Genomic DNA, 20,556 nt, shown 5'->3' on the forward strand with positions numbered 1-20,556 from the left:
AAGGATGGCAATACTGTGACCCCCCCTACAATAGTCCTGTGACCCCCTTTTGAGTCAGGACCTCCAGTTTGAGAAACACTGCCCTATTGGATATTGCCTCCCGAACTGAGCCACACTGCAGAATAAATTCTATAGCCAAGATTCACATCTTCCTATCCAAGGTTTCACTGAGCACAACAGCCACATCTGGAGGGAATGCTAGAATACTATTAACTTAGCTTATGTTAGGCTACAGATCTTTTGGGGGAAAAATACATATTTTCCAGAGTTTACATGAAAGAAATTGGAGGAAAAAAGCCACAGTGCAACCTCATTTTAATCTGACCTCATAAATGATTCCTTCCCCTTTTGCTTATTTATTCTTCGTATTCTTCTACGGCCATGGATCACAAGCTACTGGTAATTTTATAACAAATGAAATATTTTTCTATCTGTTGCACAAAATACATTTCTGGCTTTCTATAGTGTTTTTCCTAAGGGGGAAATCAAAGAAGGTTTCTTACCAGAGATAAAGAGAGAGAAATAAACCATAGCTGAACTCAGAAACAAAGAGAGAAAGAGCAACATAGCTAGGGAGACACAAAGAAAATAACAGGCAAAACAGCAAGACAAATTAAAAAAAAAAACAAAACAGGGGAAGCAAACCAAACAAGAAGCAGAAAGATTAAGATAGACAGCAGAGCTCTTTTCAGACTCTCTCTTGCACTAGGATTTCATGGCACGCAAAAACAATCAAAGGAGCAGGATCTGGATAGGCAAAGTGTCATTGCAACCTGGTATGTGTGTGCATGTGTACGGGCATGTATTTTTGAACCACTAGTGAGAAACTGAAATGAATAAAAGCGCAACCCTGCATAGATGATAGTCTCATGACCTGGCATGCTGCTAGGTCTAGAAGTAAATTTCTGAGCTCTGACTAACTCTGACCCATACCTCAGTTAACTTTGCATACAGTGCATGTAAAAACATGTATAATCATTGCATAATGTAAATACCATCTCAAATGCCCCACAGACTCTATCTCTAGGTTATAAAAACAAGGATTAACATTATACAAATTCAATTATTTATAAAGTGTGTGTGTGTGTGTGAGAGAGAGAGAGAGAATACACGAATGAAGACTAATTTTAACCCACAAAAACCAAGACACTGGACTATCAGTTGTGCCACTGAGTATAGTAGGAATCTCAGCACAGCGAGTGACCTTCCATACCACATCTGCTGCAATGCACAGGCACAGCAGAGAGGGTTATATGAATGGAATGGGTCCCCAAATGGTACCATTACCTGGCATTGATGTAGTGTTTCTTGCTAAAATGTACACTGTACCATTAGCAGTCACTGATGCAATGCGCCTCTGGCCAAGATTACCCATGGTTCTGCTAGCTTCTGGCCAGTATTTCCTGCCTCACCATTAGCAGGAATTGATATTGTGATCTTCTGGTTGGTATTTTGTGTGGCTTCATTACTGGCCATTGAGACCCTGTCTTAGCAGGAATTCCCAATGGTTTCATGAACAGACATATTCACCCTTTCACTTTGGACAAGATTTTATTTTACAACATTCCCAAGCAATAAGGGATTAACCCTTTTGTTTGTGATTGGATGGCAGTAAAAATGTTGCCCATGAGCCCACTCCTCCTAAAGATGGGAAGTAAAATTGTGCCCTAACCCTGTGTCTGCGTAGGAAAGTGATACCAAAAGAGCCAGACCAACAAAAAGTTCAATTATATGCAAGAATGCACTGAGCGCACAATCTACGTGATCAGAGAGCATCCAACTGGCTGTAACAAAACATGTAGCTGAGTGCAATCGAAACCAAAATAGAAGAAGCCTGTCTGCATCCCATGCCCATCTTCATTTGACCACTGGATGTTGTCTGGTATTTACCGTACCTTAGGCCATGGCCTCTCCTGTCCATAGGTCAGTACATCACTGCCATAGGCACTGACACCTTGTCCTTCTTATTGGGATTGCCTTTGACATCATTTCTAGGCACTGACTGCCTGTCCCCCTGGCCAGGATTTCATAGAGAATCATTACTTGCAGTTGCTTCCCTGGGTATGTCTACAATGCAATTAAAACCCTGTGGCTGACCCATGCCAATTGACTCCGGCTCACAGGGCTTGGGCTAGGGGCTGTTTAATTGTGGTGTAGACATTCGGGCTCAGACTGGGGCGCAGGCTCTAGGACCCTGCAAGGTGGGAGTGTCTCAGAACTCAGGCTGCTGCCTGAGCCTTGATGTCTACACTGCAATTAAATAACCCCTTAGCCCAAGCCCCGCAAGCCCGTGTGTGTCAGCTGGCATGGGCCAGTCACAAGTATTTAATTGAAGTGTAGTCATATCCCCTGGGTCCCCAGTTGGTACTTCCCATGATTTCATTACTAGGCACAGATACTTTCATGTGCTAGCATTATTAAAGCACTAATGCCAGTCCAGCCCTGCCTCCGGGATTTCTTTCCAGGGAATGGCACTCTGTTGCTCTGGCATGGGTTTTGTATGGTATCAATTCCGCAAATGCAGGTGCTGGCTCTGTGACTGGGATTGCCCATGGCATCATTGCTAGGCATTCAAACTCTATTCTTGCAGCTAGGATTTCAAATGATATTGTTTCTGGACATGGACTTTTTGTCCCTCTAGCAGGTATTTCTCATGGTATTGTTACCAGCCATTAACTCCAATCCCTTTGTCTGGAATTTTATGTGGTGTCATAACCAGGCACTGGTGCAGATTTTACATGATCATTCAATTCATTTCATACTGTGGATTTTTGGAACCATTACGGATATACCTTAAAATGGGATATAGATAGCCTCAAATAGTTTATTTTCATTTTCCTCCCTCTTGAGCTATTTAGTCAAATTAAATGTTGTTCTTAAAATGTCTGTGAGCTTTTCTACATCGGGGCTTTAGCCATCAATGTAGCTGCGGTGATGTAACTCTCTACCATCTGAAACTAGGGTAAGCCACATTGCTGCAAGTCACTGCTTACACATCTACAATAGGTTTTGCATTGGGGCAATACCAGTGCAGCTAAAGCAGTGGCTCAAACCCCAATGTAGTCAATCTCTGAGACAGTTAGTGCATTTCTTCTGCATTTCATCCCCAAAATGAAATGCATGGGGATTTGTGGTGTGCAAGGAATGCAGGATTATTGCAGTATTTTTATTATTTTTACTGGTGCAATGCGCAAATATGGCAAAATATGTTAATAGTGATAATAAACCCACAAAATTTACAGTAATTAATTGAAATCAGTGGGATTTTGTCTAATGCCTTTACCCTGGAGATAATCCATAAAAAGAACATTAATGCATAGTTTAAAAAGAAAAATTATGGAAAGCAGCACTTCTGCATATGCAGTAGCTTCATTTTAAAGTTACGTAATTAGGCTTTTTAAATTAAACAAAAAATGTAGCACATGGCCTCTGTCCATAGCAAAGACTAAGTGGGTGTAACATCTAGCTCTCTCAAACCATGTCTTAGAATCATAGAATCTCAGGGTTGGAAGGGACCTCAAGAGGTCATCTAGTCCAACCCCCTGCTCAAAGCAGGACCAATCCCCAATTTTTGCCCCAGATCCCTAAATGGCTCCCACAAGGATTGAACTCACAACCCTGGGTTTAGCAGGCTGATGCTCAAACCACTGAGTCTTCTTTATTACAGGGTAAGATAAAACTACCCATCTGATACATCCCAACAAAAATAAAATAAAACTGGTTTCAGCTCAGTGCAAATCCAAATAGTTTATAAACCCTTGGAAAATGTGGTTTTGTAAAACTTGTACCATGAGATGCTTCTTGCAGGAGAGATGGTCTTGTGATCCAAACATAGAGCTGAGATTCAGCTGAACCAGGTTTTGTTCTGGGCTGTGTCACAGGCATCGAGTGTGATGCTGGATAAGTCACTTTGTGTCTTTGCTTCACCCTGCTTCACATAAACAGGGATAATAACTCTGCCTCAGATTAATATATGTAAACTTCAGTGAGATCTTTGGATGGAAGATTCTATAGATGTTCAAAGTATTTGTATCACAATTTATAATTATTCTTTATATGACAAAGGACTTTGCCACCTAAGCAGTAGGAGCAAATTCTGCAGTCCTTACTCAGGCACAGCTCCCATTGGGGGAATTTCATTTGTGTAAGGACTGCAGGATTTGACCCATTTAGACTCAAGAGGCCAAATTAATCTCTGCTGGATTTCTCTGGTACATACAATGAAGCATCTCAAGGGACTAGCAATGAAGGGTGTTCTTCTGATAAAGATAAGGAGGAAGAATTATACCCAGTACATTTGGGGATACTTTAGAATGGTCTCTTAAGACAAGAGGTTGCCTAATAAGGGTGATCTGAGGCATGCTAATTTGGGAACCTGTATTTCTGCGGCAACACATTCCAGAATGACTGACCTTATTTTTTGTTTTTAAAGCAGTAATTGAGGCACTTATGCAATAGACTCCTAGGTAGAAAGAGATATATGCCACAGGATAATAATCAGACTAATTCCTGCTGAGAAATATCTATGTAAATCTTTTCTCCTACCTCTCCTTTCATAGGTAAGTTCTGCATTGACGTTCTCACTGACATGCACCAGCAATTAACTGTCCTCTGCATACCTGATGAATTTCCCCCCCCATTTCCAGAGAAAAGTTTGGAATGCACAGATTTTTTTATTTAAAATGTAGATTTTTTTTTTTTACTGCTGAGAAGAAAAATAATAAAATGAATGACCCCAAACTTTATTAAAAACAAAGGGCCTGTGTTTTTCCGCAGGCCCCTTGAGGTCAAGATGGATAGTCACTTGTCTAAAAGCTTAGCTGTTCACTTCCATCCAAGGTTTATGGTGAGCTGGCTCATGAGGGATCTCAACCGTGGCCCAAAATACGAGAGACCTCTGGGTTGTGCCTGAGGTGGGAGGGAGCATTACAACTGTATTTAAACAAGCTGTCTGGGCCCTTCAGTTTTGTGACAAACTGATGAAGTTCCACTGTTAGGCAATAACTGACCTGGTACTTCTTTTAAATCACTTTAAGCCCTGCTTCCATCCATCACATTCCTATAAGATCTGATTTCTGTTCCATTTAGAGTGGCCATTTTCTCTCCTGATTATTATTCAGGTCTTACAGTCCTGGTCAGAAAGACCAGGGGAGGGAGAGGAAATTTAAGAGAACATTGGATTTTAGAAATTATAATATGGCAATACCATGACTGGGGGTATGGGGGAAGGAAGGAGGTGAAAAATCTTTGCTATCTAGGGTCCTTTCCACACACCATGTCTTCTGAATCAAATTTCCGCTATTGTTGCGTAAAAGCCTAAATGCAACTCTGAAGTTGGCCAATTGGATCTTAGTGAATACTAGGCACACTGTCAAAAGGAAGTGAAAGATCCTCCACATTCAAGATGCCTTTAGATTAGATTTTGTTGTCTCTTTGATTTCCCTCTAGCATTTGCAGAGGAGAGAGGATGAAACCCAGTGTACCTAATCAATAAAAGACAATGAACCTGCTAAAGTGAGGAGTTTAGACCTTTTTCAATCTCATAAATTTCTTTTTATACAAAGATTTTGGTTTGCCTAAGATATAGGAGGAAATAGAAGCAGGCTATTTTAATCCTCCTGAGTGAAGAGAGCTTCAGGGATTGCTATGTTATCCCTGGCAGCAGTCCTGATTTTTCACAAATCACTGTGTATGTGTCAGAGATCAGCAGTGTCCTTAATGCTCCTCGGCGTGTGCAGTTTGATATGACATAATAAGAAATTTACAGGATTTTTTTCCCCAAGCAAACCCCACTGCAAAAATGCAAGGTTTATAAAGGAGATATTCAGACTTGTGCATTGAAACTGACTCTTCAATCTGTCTAATGACGTATGTGAGAAACTATATTCAGATGAAAGGAAAACCTTGCCAATGTTATGTACCTAATATTGGCTTCACTGCAGGGATTCACTGTTCAAAAACAATGCGCTTGATTCTGCACTTATATGGGTTTCACAGTGGTGTAACTCCACTGAATTTATTCTGAATTTACAGTAGTATACAGGAGAACAGAATCTGTTCCTATGTGTTTTTAAATCTTCTTACAATGCATAGTGAATAAGGGCCCGCTCCTGCAATGGTTTACTATCCAGCATAGCACTTACTACCATGAGTATTGCCACTGAGCTCAGTAAGTAGGGTTTTCAGGATTGAGCCTGCAAATTATAAGCTTTTAGAGGCTTTTGGTGTGAAAAGTATATTGTACATATAAGGTGCGATATAAATTACTTTAATTGTCATTTCTGCATCACTTCTGACTTAGTCATGAGCCAGCAGGTGTAAAGCACTGAGAATATAGCCTCATGTTTCTAACTGCCCTTCTGTATTCAAAACAAACACAGCAAGGAAGGGTTCCTTTTCTGGAAAAAGAGGGAGAAAAAAACCCATGATCTGGGCTCAGAACTGTGCTGAGGAGGATCTTTTTTGCTTCAACAACATCAGGAAGAAACGGATACACTTTAATCTAGATGAGAAACAGTTTTGGTTTTACCATCAATGTGAGCTTCTTTGTTATATGCCATAGGCATATAAGCATTCTACATGCTCTTTCTTCTGTTCCTAAATTTACTTACTCTGACTTTTGACCAGAAAAGACCCTGCTGTTTCCAAACCACTTAAGTAAAGGCAGATCAGATATCTAGCTCAGTTGTAATTGCAAGCTGGTGAGCTGATGGGACTTACTGGCTGCATAAAGCAGAAAATTTAACTCTCCAGTATTATTCTCTTTTGGTGTTGGACTGCTAGTCCTTGTATACTATCCGTACACACACATATCATTATTAGCATTCAGTATTAGTATTCATGCTATCTCTGTTAGGCCAGCAAAAAATACTTTCTCCCTTTAAAAAGCTGGACAGGTGACAGACACTTCTTTGGGGGGGGGGCTCTAAACCCAGAAAACTGAGATGGGCACCCTAAATATCATAACTGGATAACATCTATGTTTATGTGTATGCATAGTCCTGATATGTAATATACTAAGGCACCCCCACAGGTGAGAAAATCCCCTCTGTGTCAGACAGGGACGCTTTTTTTCCAGCGACCAGCCGCACAAGCCTGATGAAAACAAATCCTGCCACACGGCCGCCGCTGTCCTTTGCAAAGCCTCCTTCCCTGCCTTGCCTACACTGAGATCAGCTGCGAGCAGAGACTTGTTTATTTGTGACAGAGAACAGCCCGAGCACGGGGCTGGCGTGTGTGCCCCGAGCGGGCTGGATGCGACCAGGGACAGCAGCCACACACACCAACCGACGACCCAAGCGGGAGGAAAGCGGCTGGTGCCCTTCGGAAGCAGCAGCCGCGCGGCTCCTTGCGCTCCCGCTGGAGAGCACAGCTAGGGAGGGATTCCCCCACCCACCCCCGCATTTTCCGTGGCAGGGAGCCGCGGGGTTACATCCCAGTTACCTCGTGGCGCTCGGCCAGGAAAGAGCCATCGGTCTCCCCCCACCCCCACCCCCACTTACTCTGGTCGCCTGCTCAGGGCGCCTTTGCCGATGGCCGCGGCGGGTTTGTGCTGGAGGAGGGCGGCGCAGCAGCCCCTCTCCCTGCTGTCCTTCTCCGGGTGGTGCTGATGGGGCTGGAGCGGGGGGTGCTGGTGAGCGGGAGCCCGGCTGCCGCCGCCGCCGCTGGGGCCCGGCTGAGCCTGCCTGCTGGGGAGCGGCTGCGGCGCCGGGAGCTGTTGGGGGTGCTGAAGCGGCGCCGGCTCGGGCTGCGGCGGGGGAGCCGGCGGGCGCGGCGGGGGCTCGGCGGCGGGAGCCGGGTGCTGCTGGCGGAGGCTGCGGTTCTCGGTGCTGAGCTCGTCCAGGCGCCGCTCCAGCTCGTCGATGCGCTGGCGCTGGGTGTGGATGAGGCTCTGCTGGTTCTGCACGATGGCGGTGAGCTCCTTCAGGTAGAGCACGGCGCGCACCGGGTTCTCCAGCAGGCTCTCCATGCCCCGGGCCCGGGCCCCTCCGCCCGCCGCGCGCGCACACACCCGCTCCCAGCAAGGCCGGCTGGCGCCAGCCTCTGCCCCCTCGCGTCGGGCGCGGGCGGAGAGAGGCGCGGGGGGAGGTCTCCTCGGGAGGGCCCACCCCCTGCTACTGGAGGGACAGCCCCTGCGAGCGCCGCGCAGGTAGCCGGGGCGGGGGAGGGGGCTGGGCAGGGAACAAAGCGAAGGGGCTGGGGAGAGGCAGGTGGGACGGGGAGGGCGTGGCTCGGGAAGGGAGAAGAGGAGAAAAGAGGGGGGTTGGAGGGGGAGCAAGGAGGGGAAGTCCCCCTCCCCCATGGCTCCCCTTTCCCGCCCCTCGCTGAGCTAGTGCCCAGGGGGTTGTGCTCCAGCCTGCCTTTTCATGGCTGCAGAGAAAGTTACTTTGCAGCTCAGACCACTTCCTTCTCCATGTGATAAAGTCATGGCCCAAACCAAGGGGGAGGCTGGCAGCAGCCGGCAGTTACATCACAGACACCCACACCACATCCCCTGGGGTCAGGGCCCCCAGCAGCAGCCGGGCTCCCGCTCTCTGGGTGTCCTCGTCACCGTTTCTCCCACCCCCACGAGTGGCATTTCTAGATGCTGCTGCTTTCCTCCATAATGACGCAGGGATTTTTTTTTTCTTTCTAAAAAGTGACTACAATAATTCTGCCGGGGTTTGTCTGGTCCTGGCTTTTTACTTCCCCTGTTAACATGCAGGAGGCAGGACTGAACATGTACCTGGTGGAGGAGTGATCAAGGAGAGTAGATGGTAGAAGGAATTCTTCCTTAGGAGCCTGGTGGTTCCCCTGAATATTTCCTCTCCCTTTTCTATTTCAGAATAAAATGGGACAGAAAGTTCAGTTCTACTCTGGGAAAAGAAGCTCTGTAAAAATAATGTCCTGGGGGCTTCCTGCTTACTGGCTGTCAATTTCCATATCAAATGTGTTCATTTCACAAGAAATAACATTTTTTTCTCTGATTACAGCCTACAAACTCCACATGGGATCTGAGAGACAAGCTGGGCTCTTTCATTCTTATGCATCATCATCATCACCAGTAATAAAGCATGTGCTGTCCAAATTCTATCCTCAGTGACACCTGTGTGACCTCATAAACAATTCTCTTGATGCACAAGAAGGAAAAGAATTCAGTTCCCTCTCCCATCACTATTTTGGCTCTGCAAAGCTAACAGGAGTAAAAAGCAGTAACATCTTATTTCACTCACTCACATCAGAAGATATGACTAAACAAACACAGAGTGCAGACCTGTAGAATTAAAAGGAACCATTTTATAGTCACATTTCAGAGTTGAACTGCATCCAGCTAGCTTTGCAGGCCAGCAAAGGCCATGTCCATGGCCTCCTTTACTGGGGAACCTAAAGATATCAAGAAAAATTTCAGTTTCAATTATGATCAAGGATAAGCCTTGTGCAGCTAGCCTTGAAAATGTAAACTGATGCAAACAGATCACCTGGAAAGGAACTTGTCAGTGATTCCTTCTAAGTCAGTCCTCTCACAGCCAATTAGGGATGGCTTTTGGGGTCCAAAAATCCACAACCATAGGCTCCTTGATTTTTGGGAAGACCCCAGATCAATTCACAGCAGTTAAGAACAAGGCCACCCAGCCTACCACAAATGGCAGTAGGGATACCACAAGCTCCCTACCATCCAAATACCTGGGACAGGTGAACCAAACCAAGAAGATCTCTTGCCACAAGGTGGGGCAGTTCAATAACATGGAACACACTATTGGCTAGTGGACTAATGGCCTGATTTAATGGCCACTGAAGTCAGTATTAAGACTCTTTTTGACTCCCTGGGGCACTGGATCAGGACCTAAACAAGGGACTGAGAGCAAAGGGTTAATCCTAGCTCTGACACTGACCTCTATGGCCTTTGTCATGCTATATACTGGTAAGTATACAAATTTGAAAATTTGAATGCCTAAAATGAGCACCTAAATCCAGAGATCCTGAGCTTGTGCAGATCCCATTGTCTTAAAAAAAGAAACAAACAAGCCAATTTTGTTTAGGTGCCTCAATATGGCTTTAAATGCTGAATTTTTACACCCACATTTGACAAGATTCATCTTACCTTCTCTACACCTTAGTTTCCACATCTGTAAACTGGAAATAATATCCACCTCCCTTGCAAGGATGTGGTGAAAATTAAATAGAACATGCTAGTTTGTGCCATACAAGCTCTCAAATTCATAAATCCTCCTTGTGTAGAACAATGTGCAAAGAGGGTTGTGGGAGAAGCAGGCCCATGGTGCATTGGGGCTAGCATCCTTGGCAAAGCAGGGGGATTGGGTCTGGGGAATTGTGATACAAGACACAAGCTGATAAGTAGGGAAAGGTGGAATTGTAAAAGCTAGGTAAGTTTGGCAGGGGGTGTCAAAGAGCCATATTGCTAACTGTACAAGATGTCCTAGGCCCTTTAAGGAAGCCTACTGATCCAGTACCACCTCAGTCTTGGTTCAGTCCTGAACACGGGCATTCTGGGGAATGTAGTCCAGAGGAACCAATGGAAATTGTAGACTGGCAGAAATATTATATATATTATAAATATAATTGTAGACTGGCAGAAATATTATGTGTGTGTGTGTGTGTGTTGCCTTTTGCCTAGTAAGAGGGAGAGATTGATTGAGGTTCACTCCTCCAATGGAGAAAAAGCTAGGCTATTTTAAATTCTCAGTCCAGTTCTGTGTGTAGTGGCAAGACCATAGTGGAGAGGGCCCCTTTATTGCTTGAGTGGGTGAGTGAGGGTGGGTTGTAAAAAAATCATTTTGCAAGTCCACCTAAAAGTACTAAAGCTAGCTCTGGTGTGCAGTTTTCATGGAAATACCAACTGACCAAAAATGGTTTTTCTGACGGATGATTAGAAACGTCTAAAGAGCTACAATATGTTGCTGAAATGTTAGAGGGCACCTGAATCACCGCAGCTGCTCCAGCACCTCCAAGGTGTCCTTGCAGCTATAGCGGGTATGTGTGTATACATATATATAGAGAGAGAACCAGGGTTATGTTACCCCTGGTCACTCCCCAGGCCCAGCATATGATCCTAGCAACCCATCTTCCCTTCTGGGAGTGCCACATAGGACAGGAGCTCCCCAACTCCTGAGGAGAAGGGTGAGAGAAAGCCAGGCTAGGATCTCCTCAACCACCCCTGGTCCAGTGGCCCATTTCCCCCCTGCCCCCCGCGCTTTTCCTCCTCCCCCCAGGATAACAGCTTTTTTCCTGCTGCTGGTTATGGTAGCTCAGGTGGTAGCAGTCTGTGCTGCAGTTCAAACATGCCTGATGATGCATAATGGGGAAGTTGTTACAGTTGGACAAAATGGGATTTGTTTTTACCTTTTTCCTAAACGAAACGAAACCAAACCAAACCACACAACATACATCTTAGGAAATAACATACAAAAGCTCTACATTAAAAGAACGTTATTTTGATTCCAAAGTCCATAACGTGAAAGTTAGGAAATGCTAGCTTTGCAGTTGTCTGTGCAACCTTAATTCAGCCTCCTCCTTGTGCCTGTGGAGGGGTCTTTAACTACATGATCCATACTATTTTTCACCCGCAGGACCCTACTTCATTCAGTGCACAGGATGGATGTATGAAGGACGATAGCACTAATTATGTAAATAGACACAAGTGACTGGCTCCTCAGGTGCACCAGAATGCTGTTTGGCAGGGGGCATTATGCAACATTTCCATCTCCCATCCATACTCTTGGGGGGCAGCCAGGGGCTGAGTCATCACCCATTGCAAGTTAGCAGCTGCTTTAACAGCTACTTACAATAAATTGCTTGCAAACAGCTTATAGACCAAAAATTATTTGCAGGAATTAGATGAATAATTTCAAATAGCTATTCAAATATCAAATAGATATTCCAGAAAATTACAATGTCCTCATGCATTATTCATAGGGTATACATCTAATGAAGGATTCTTTCACTCAGAATTGTTCACTTAGGGCCTGATACAAACCCCATTAGTTCCTCATATATTTATATTTTCATGCATCATGTTCATATAGAGTGGGATCCCACAACCCTTACTCATCTGAATGTCATCATTGAATTCATTTGGGCTACTTGGCTGAATAAGATTTGAAGGATTAGACCCATGGTCTGCTTTTTTATTTTTACCACTGTTGTCACAAAAATCTGCACAACTGTCATCTCCAAACAAAGAGGCTGACTAGCTCCTCTGAAGAAAATGTCTCTGAGTGGCTTTTGCTATGTAGAATTAATTGATTAAGTGAGCACAGCTTTATTCCAGAGAAAGAGGCAGGAGACAAGGTAACATTTTGTGACATTAAAAGGAAAAGTACATTCTAAAGAGGGACCTTGCTACCTTTTAATTTGCTGTAAATATTGCAAGGTTTCAATAGCAGAGATCAAATACAGTCAAGAATTTTTTAAAAAGTGAAAAGTTTACACATCTCATCTAATTATACAATACGGAATTTGTACCTTTCCTGATGAGTAGATGTTTTAAAATATTTATATATCAGCTTGGCTGACTGAACAAAAAAAATGTATTATAAAAAACTAAAATATGTATACTTAACACATCTCAGATCCTTATGTTTGATTTATAAAACAAAATCATTTCCCCTTGCTTTTGATTTTGGGATATCAGTATGAATTAACAATTAAACAGTCCTGTCATGCATGAGTTCACCTTACTGCAGATTTCCTTTCGAAGACTGTAGGTAAGATTCCTGAGTATGCTTCTCAATGGTTAAAGTTGGGGAATGGGAACCAGGACACATGGGGATGGTTCCTGGCCCTATTCGCATCTGGTTCAAAACCCACTGGAGTCAATGAGAGTCTTTCCACTGACTTCAGTAGGTTTTGGATCTAGACCCACAATGATTTGCTGTGTGACCTTGGACAAATCACATATGGTATGTCCACACTGCAATAAAAATCCTACAGCACTGTGACAGGGTGTATCAACCCAGTAACCGTTAGCCACTCCCTGTGAGCCCAAGAGGCCTTGCCCCTTTCTCCTGCTGGGCATGCTCCAGCTGGAGACAGGGTATAAAAGGAAGAAGCTCAGCTCAGACTGGGTTGACTGAGGAGGAGAGTGGTTGTAGGCTACAAGCTCCTGCTAGGAAGCTGCCAGTGCTCCAAACAGAGGAAGCCGAACCCATCAAATCTACTGTGGGACCCCAGCCAATCACAGAGACAGAGGGAGGCAAGTGGCTGCTACCCTGAGAATAACCACCAAAGCTGGTATCCTGGGTAGGAAGCAGTGTAGGGAACACATTTAATGAAATAGGAACCGGAACCTGACATTGGGACCACTTGTTCTACAGGGCCGTGGGTTGGGACCTGGTGGTATAGGGTGGGCCTGGGTTCCCCTATCCCTTCTCGCACCCACTACAGGGACCAGTGACTGCCCAGGAGCCTAGGTGCCATGGCCTAATATTGAGTACTACTACCTGAGACAGTAGACACTGGTGCATGGCCCAGCTTTACTGATTCTGGCCGCGAGGCCTCATGACCCTGTAAACAGGGCAAGTTGTCCCTTCTCTGCCCTTTCAGCCTGGTGCCCCACAACAGGCACCGAGTCTCAGAGCTTGGGCTGCAGGGCTAAAAATAGCAGTGTAGACATTTTTGGGCTCAGGCTGGAGCCTGGGCTCTGAGACCCTCCCTCCTCCTGTGATTTCAGAGCCCAGGCTCCAACCTGAGCCCAAACTGAGTGTCCACATCTTCTGAGACTCCTCCAGTGCTCCTCCTCATCTCGATGCTTCCTGAGTATTTGAAAAGGGACATGCACACCACGAAATCAAAAAGGAAGCAGGAAGGCAAGAAAAGAAAAACACAATATGGTTTTCATGGCAAGGTGCAAGAGGGTATTTGAGCCAAACAGCGACTCTGGAGGATTATTGCAGTGGTAATAAATTACAAATAATACAACAAAAAGTTCTTCTAAATTAACCTTCTAAAAATGGAATGTGAAGGTCCCAATCTTGCAGAGAGGTGAATGATTCCAAGCAACTGAGAGGACTAGGCACATTGTAGGAGGTACTTCAGCATCTTCTAGGCTCAAGCTCTCAAAGTTAGTCATTGTCCAAACCTGTCACTTTGAAGTGGGGCCTAATCCCAAAGCCCATCCAGTAGGCTTTGGATCAGGCATTTATTGGTGCCCTGCCATTTGTATGTGTCAGTAGTTATGATTTATTTAAAAACTCCCTTTTTGCACTTCTTTGTACTCCATTTCATACACAAATGACTGGGGGGTGGCTTGGATTTTGAAATGACCCTGGAAACATTCTCTTTGTTTATTTTTGTAAATTTTCTGTGTGCTGCATTTTTACAGAGATCAGCACACACCAAAAAAGAGGCAAAACACAACGAACCGTGACAAAATATATACAAACAATAAAACAGCACAAATTAACTATAGAAAAATGAAAGCAGTCTAAAACAATATAGACCAAAGTAAATCATGCCCAATAAGCGTAACTATAATAATAAACATGCCTTATCTATGTCAGATCCACCAGTCATAAATATTTATTTAGGTAACAAATGGCTTATTGACAGAATCTGAATTTGGGATTTCTCTCTATCCTCCAGTCTAAGTAAATATGAAGTGTCTGCCAAATCTGCCAATATAAATCCTACCAATGTCATAGGGATCATCATACTTAATAAATTAAATGAGAGAGAGAGGAGGAGGGAGACTGTTTTTGTCCTACTAATAGGACGTATAGAAAAAAGGTTAGAGAGACCAGGTCACGTCAGTGTTACAGCCACATTGAAAGTGATGTGAACAGGATAATAAATTGGGGGAATGTGTTCCCTTTTTCCTTCAGTGGTTGCAGCTATGGTTCAATCCTATAAATTGCTCCATGCAGGCGGATGCATGGAACCTCATAGGAGTAAATGGGGCTCTGCCCAAGTGCAGTAATCTGCCTGAGTGGAGCAGCTTGCTGAACTAGGGTTTATGTTTGTAATTCTTTCAGTGGACGAAGAAGTATTTCATTATTATGGGATGGATCCTGCTATCAATGAAGCAAGTAACAAAATCTCCATTGACTTTAGTAGGAGCACGCCCACTCCTTTAGATTTAAGAAACAAATTAAAATTAATCTCCAGCAGCAGTTAGGAAAGGAAATGGATAAACCAGTTATTAATGAATGCAAAAATGGCATTAATGCAACATGCAGGTTGCAGTTAAAATCCAACATTGTGTAAAAATGGAGCAGTTAAGATTGTAACAGCATTGGGAACTCTGCCAAAATGCTCATCTTTTATCTTTCATCATATGGATTTTTAGGATATAAACAATAATATACCAGGCTGCATATTTAATTAACAAAACAAGGCTAGAAAATACCACATATGGCTGAACTGATGTAGCTTTTGGCACTAATTTTGCATTTCCTGACCTGTGAATTTAACAGTTCAAACTCAGGTCCAAATTCTGTCTGCCCCAGTGCAGATGTGCTAGAGCTGAGAGAGAGGACACAGGGAGCTGCTTTTCCATCACCTTGTGTACCTGCACAGGATATAGCCATAATGCTGCAGGCTACAGTCCTTGGTTGGGTCTTCACAGGGGAATTTAGTAAAAAACCTCACTGATGCTACTACTGGTTAAGCCATGCCAGGAATAGCACTGGCGGGAGCCCAAGTGTACAGGGCCAGATTAAGAAAGGGGCTTTAGGAGCTGCATCCCAGAGCCCATGCTCCAGGGGGCCCCACAAAAATAAATCACAGGCACCAATCTCCAGGGTGCTCAGGCTGCCTGCCCTGGCCCCTACGCCACTCCCAGAAGCAGCTGGTTGCTGGCATATCTCTGCTGCCCCTGGCGGGGGGAGGCAGCTCTGCACGCTGTCCCCCTTCCCCCAGCAGCGCACAGAGACATGCCAGCAGCCAGCCGCTTCCAGGAGCAGCATGGGGCTATGGCAGGCAGGCAGCCTACCTGAGCCCTGCTGCGCTGCCAGTTGGGAGCCACCTGTGGTAAGCGCCTCCCGGCTGGAGCCTACACCCCACACCCGCTCCCACACCCCACCCCCACCCCCCTGCCCCCAGTTAGAATCCCCTCCTGCACTCAAACTCCCTCCGAGACCCTACACCCCCTCCTGCACCCCAATCCCCTGCCCCAGCCCAGAGCCCTCTCCTGCACCAAACTCCCTCCCAGAGCGCACACCTCTCACCTTCTCCTGCACCCCAACACTTTGCACCAGCCCGGAGCTCCCTCCTGCACCCAAAATCTATCCCAGACCCTGCACCCCAGTCCCCTGCTCCAGCCCAGAACTCACTCCTGCACCAAACTCTCTCCCAGAGCCCACACCCCTCACCCTCTCCTGCACCCCAACACTCTGCACCAGCCTGGAGCCCCCTCCTGCACCAAACTCCCTCCCAGGAAAAAGACTTGTAAACGGGGGCCCCACAAAATCTAATAGCCCTGGGCCCACAGGAGAGTTAATCCGGCCCAGCAAGTGTAGATAAGACTCCAGCAGCTTCTGCCATTTTTAGCACCACATTAACTGAACCGGTTCCTCTAAAGATGTAAGTACTATAGTGGTAAAAACTCTAGGCCTTCCTACAGTGCCACTATTGGTTCAGCTGAGCTAGTAGTTAGGTCTGGTGGGAAATTTTCATTAATGTAAACGCAGCCATATAGCATTCCACAGGCCAATTGTACCAGAGCCCCTTAGAGAGTGTGCACAGTGAGAAGTGATGTCATAAAATGGCAAGGTTTCATTACACTCTACTAAAATCTTGGGGTAAAGTCCTGTCTCTGTTGAAATCAGTGGCAAAATTCCCGTTGACTTCAGTTTGGCCAAGATTTCACCCTTACAATCTAGCCAGCTAGCTACTATCATCTATAGACCTAGCTATATCTGATGCTTGGTATCTGGACGCCCACTGAGCATGATCAGAAAGAATTTTTCAATCATTCATCCCTTTTAAAAAATTACCTCTCTGCCACAAACTAAATAAAGAAATTAGTCCTCAGTGAGGACTCGGTTCATGCTAATTTTCAAGCATCAGCGTTCTTGTTTTTTTTCTGAAGCTCCATTGAAATGAATATGATTAGATTTTTATTCCTCTGATTTTTTCCCCCTTCCATTATTCAAAGCAGCTCAAGGGATTTTGTTCAAACTTTGTAAAATAATTCCACTTTGGGCAGAGACCCAGAGCCCAGTGTGAAGTGTGGGTGCTCAATCCCATGCAAGGTGAGACCCCAGATTTTAAATCCTGCTGATGACTTATTCCTCATTTTAATTCCAAAATTGTCTATGTTCCGTACAAATGTAGTGCCCCATCATTTTTATTGTTGAAAGTTATTTACATCAGGAATAAAGTTCCATGGAAATGAAGCCACAGAAAAAGTTATGCACACTAAAAGAAGGAATCCCCACAGCATTATAAGTTTCCCGTATGAATCGCTTTTTTGGTGTCCCTCATTTTGGGTCTCTCACACTGCACCTCGTGTGGCAGATTGAGAGGAATGATTTCAGCACCATAGATGAAAGTTTCAGGAAGTTATGAGCAGAAACTGTTCTGCAATCTTAACCACTAGCTGGTACCACCAAGTGCCCACTGTACTATTTTAAGGTAATTAACATTTCTCCCTTGACATCAGTAAAAATCAGCTTTTGCCTGCTGCTAATTTTCTATCTGGTTACTGCAGCTACTCTGTGTTTGAATGAAAGTGGAAAGAAGCTGTTACCAACTGTTTACACAGCACAAGCAATGACTCACATGGGAAGAGATGTACCCATATGTTAATGAGCAGTGGAGGCCTTGGTCAAAGTACAGTTATTTCCCCTTGAACGTTTTGGAAATCTGATGGTAGCCTGGTGAACAATTTGATGCCTAAGGGCATGCTCATTACAGATGCACAACTCCTTTCCAGTTTCACTAACTGCTTCCATTGCTCATACCAAAGATATTTATATTTATTTGTGCTCTGAATTGCACCTTATTGCTTGCTTAGTACTAAATCCCTTCAGATTCAAATTTGGACCTCAAAAAGGGGGTCAATAGGGCCTGTCTCACCAAGGGTGAAATTCACTCCTGTGCACCAGGTCAGCACAGACCCATTTGAGCCCTAGTTTGAGGACACAAGTGATACATAAGCATTGTGCTGGACCTCTGCAGAGTGAATTTCACCTAGTAAGATCTGTGGTCACAAGGAAGGGTAACATGTTGTAAGCCTATTGTGGGATCTCACCAACAGCAGGATTCAGATCTCGCAATTTAGTTTCTTGACCTAAATTGCTATTCCTTTTATTTTTCCATTGCAGATCATACCTAAATGGCCATGTGTTCAGAACATCATTTTCTTTGTCATTTTTAAAAGAACCCATGTTTTTCATATTCAGAGCACATACTGACCTGCCATCTCTATTGCTTAGGGTAACATTTTCAAAAGTGCTTGAGTCCTAAGTTCCATTTTCAAAATGACTTAGGTACTTAGGGACCTACGTTCTAGTGACTTTCAGTGTGATTTAGGAGTCTAAGTCACATATGCAGTTTTGAAATTTTTACCTTCATTCAAAAGGTGTTAAGGTTAGAAGTTGTACAAAAAGTCAGCACCAGTCATAAATCAGTTAAGCCTGTGGGGCATTCTCATCCTCATTTAACAAATGGAGGTAATGGAGGCACAGAGGAGTTACCCAAGTTTACACAGCTAACCAGTGGCAGAACCAAGAATAAACCCCAGGACTCTTAGACGATGAAATGAGAGATGGGGCTACCACCACGTCTGTTGGGAAATCAGTCTCAGTAGTAGCAAATATTCTTGATGGAGACCTTACATTTTCCTTTGCCTACTTTCATTCCATAACTCCTTGTTAGTCACATAGACTCATAGACTTTAAGGTCAGAAGGGACCATCGTGATCATCGACTCTGACCTCCTGCACATTGCAGGCCACAGAACCTCACATACTCACTCCTGTAATAGACCCCAATCTCTGGATGAGTTACTGAAGTCCTCAAATCATAGTTTAAGACTTCAAGTACAGAAAATCCACCATTTATAGTAGTTTAAATCTGCAAGTGACCCTTGCTGCGGAGGAAGGTGAAAACCCCCCAGGGTCTCTGCCAATCTGACCCAGGAGAAAATTCCTTCCCAACCCCAAATATGGTGATCAGTTAGACCCTGAGCATGTTGGCAAGACCCACCAGGCCAATGCCTGGGAAGGAATTCTTTGTAGTAACTCAGAGCACTCTGTACCTTGGGGGAACACCCTACACCCCCATGTTCATCTTTATAAAATGGTTGTGTGGTATCCAATGCAAAGTCTATCGTGTTGGGTGTCTTCGGAAGGCTCATGATGCACTGAGCATGGTTGTTATTGTAATGTTATAGGTTATAATTTCATGTATATAGTTATGAGGCTGAAAATGTATCCTCATGGCTTAAAGCAAGTCCAGGCAAAAACTCTCCAAGAGCAGAGAGGCAGTTCACACCTCATCAGGGCAGGTATGGGACAAACCCAGCCCAGCCTCACAGGAACAAAGGCCACTGGCCTAGGCAGCAACAAAAGAATCTGTTAGACTCTCCAGGGAGTCACTCCCATTCCTTTGATCAGTTTGGAACTGTGATGAGGTAATGCTCACCTGACTCTGAAGGGGTGGGGGGAAGCCAAGAGGGAAGAAAGGATATGATAAAAGGGAGAGACATTTGCCATGCTTGCTCTCTCTCTTCCACCTACACCTACAGACACCACACCAAGCAACTGAAGCGCTGATCAAAGGGGAGAGCCTGGCTGAAGAGCAACCAGCCAGCCTGTGGTGAAAATCATCTAAGTTTGTAAGGGCATTGAAAGTGTTAAGATCAGCTTAGAATGCATTTTGCTTTTATTTCATTTGACCAAATCTGACTTGTTATGTTTTGACTTTTAATCACTTAAAATCTATATAGTTAATAAATCTGTTTGTTTATTCTGCCTGAAGCAGTGCATTTGGTTGGAAGTGTGTCAGAGACGTCCCTTGGGATAACAAGCTTGGTACATATCAATTTCTTTGTTACATTGACGAACTCATATAAGCCTGCAGCGTCCAGTGGGCATAACTGGACGTTGCAAGATGGAGGTTCCTAGGGTTGTGTCTGGGACTGAAGTTATTGTCTAGTGTCATTCGGTTGCACAATCCAAGAAGCAGCTTACATGCCATAGGCTGTGCATAAACAGCTCAGGAGTGGGGGTTCTCACAGTAGAGCAGGGTAAGGCTGGCTCCCAGAGTCAAGGACTGGAGTGACCTAGGAGATCACTGGTCCAGACAACACCAGAGGGGAACGTCACACCCTTCCCATCTAGTGTCCCCATCTCCAGCAACTGGGGTTTTGTGCTACTGGTAGTCGTGGATGGGCCATATGCCATTGTAGACAGTCCCATCATACCATCCCCTCTACAAACTTTTCAGGATCAGTCTTGAAGCCAGATAGGGTTTTTGGCCCTTGGCTCATCTAAAATAATTCCTCTCCTTCTTTGGTGTTCATATCCTTCAAATACTCTTAAATGGCTCTTATTCCTCTTCCACTATCTGCAGTTTTCTGGCTAAGCTATTTAGTTCTTTGACTCTTTCCTCATAA

At 44.6% G+C, this 20,556-nt stretch overlaps 2 protein-coding genes across 7 annotated transcripts in view; one reads left to right on the top strand and one right to left on the bottom strand.

Moving 5' to 3' along the window:
- IQSEC3 (IQ motif and Sec7 domain ArfGEF 3) overlaps positions 1-8,394 on the bottom strand; it is a 127,381-nt gene extending 118,987 nt beyond the window's left edge. For 4 of the 5 annotated variants that reach the window (XM_073321064.1, XM_073321055.1, XM_073321046.1 and 1 more), the window contains exon 1: positions 7,503-8,394. In XM_073321064.1, the coding sequence (XP_073177165.1) occupies positions 7,503-8,302 (800 nt within the window). In that variant the 5' untranslated portion in view covers positions 8,303-8,394. The remainder of the gene's footprint in view (positions 1-7,502) is intronic. The other variant, XM_073321028.1, reaches the window with a different exon arrangement.
- Positions 7,761-20,556, top strand: part of WASHC1 (WASH complex subunit 1) — a 97,552-nt gene continuing 84,756 nt past the window's right edge. Inside the window, exon 1 of one of the 2 annotated variants that reach the window (XM_073321174.1) lies at positions 7,761-7,927. The gene's annotated coding sequence lies outside the window, so the exon portion shown is untranslated. The remainder of the gene's footprint in view (positions 7,928-20,556) is intronic. The other variant, XM_073321167.1, reaches the window with a different exon arrangement.

The sequence above is a fragment of the Lepidochelys kempii genome, chromosome 1 (genome assembly GCF_965140265.1).
Source record: "Lepidochelys kempii isolate rLepKem1 chromosome 1, rLepKem1.hap2, whole genome shotgun sequence".
Lineage (NCBI taxonomy): Eukaryota > Metazoa > Chordata > Testudines > Cheloniidae > Lepidochelys > Lepidochelys kempii.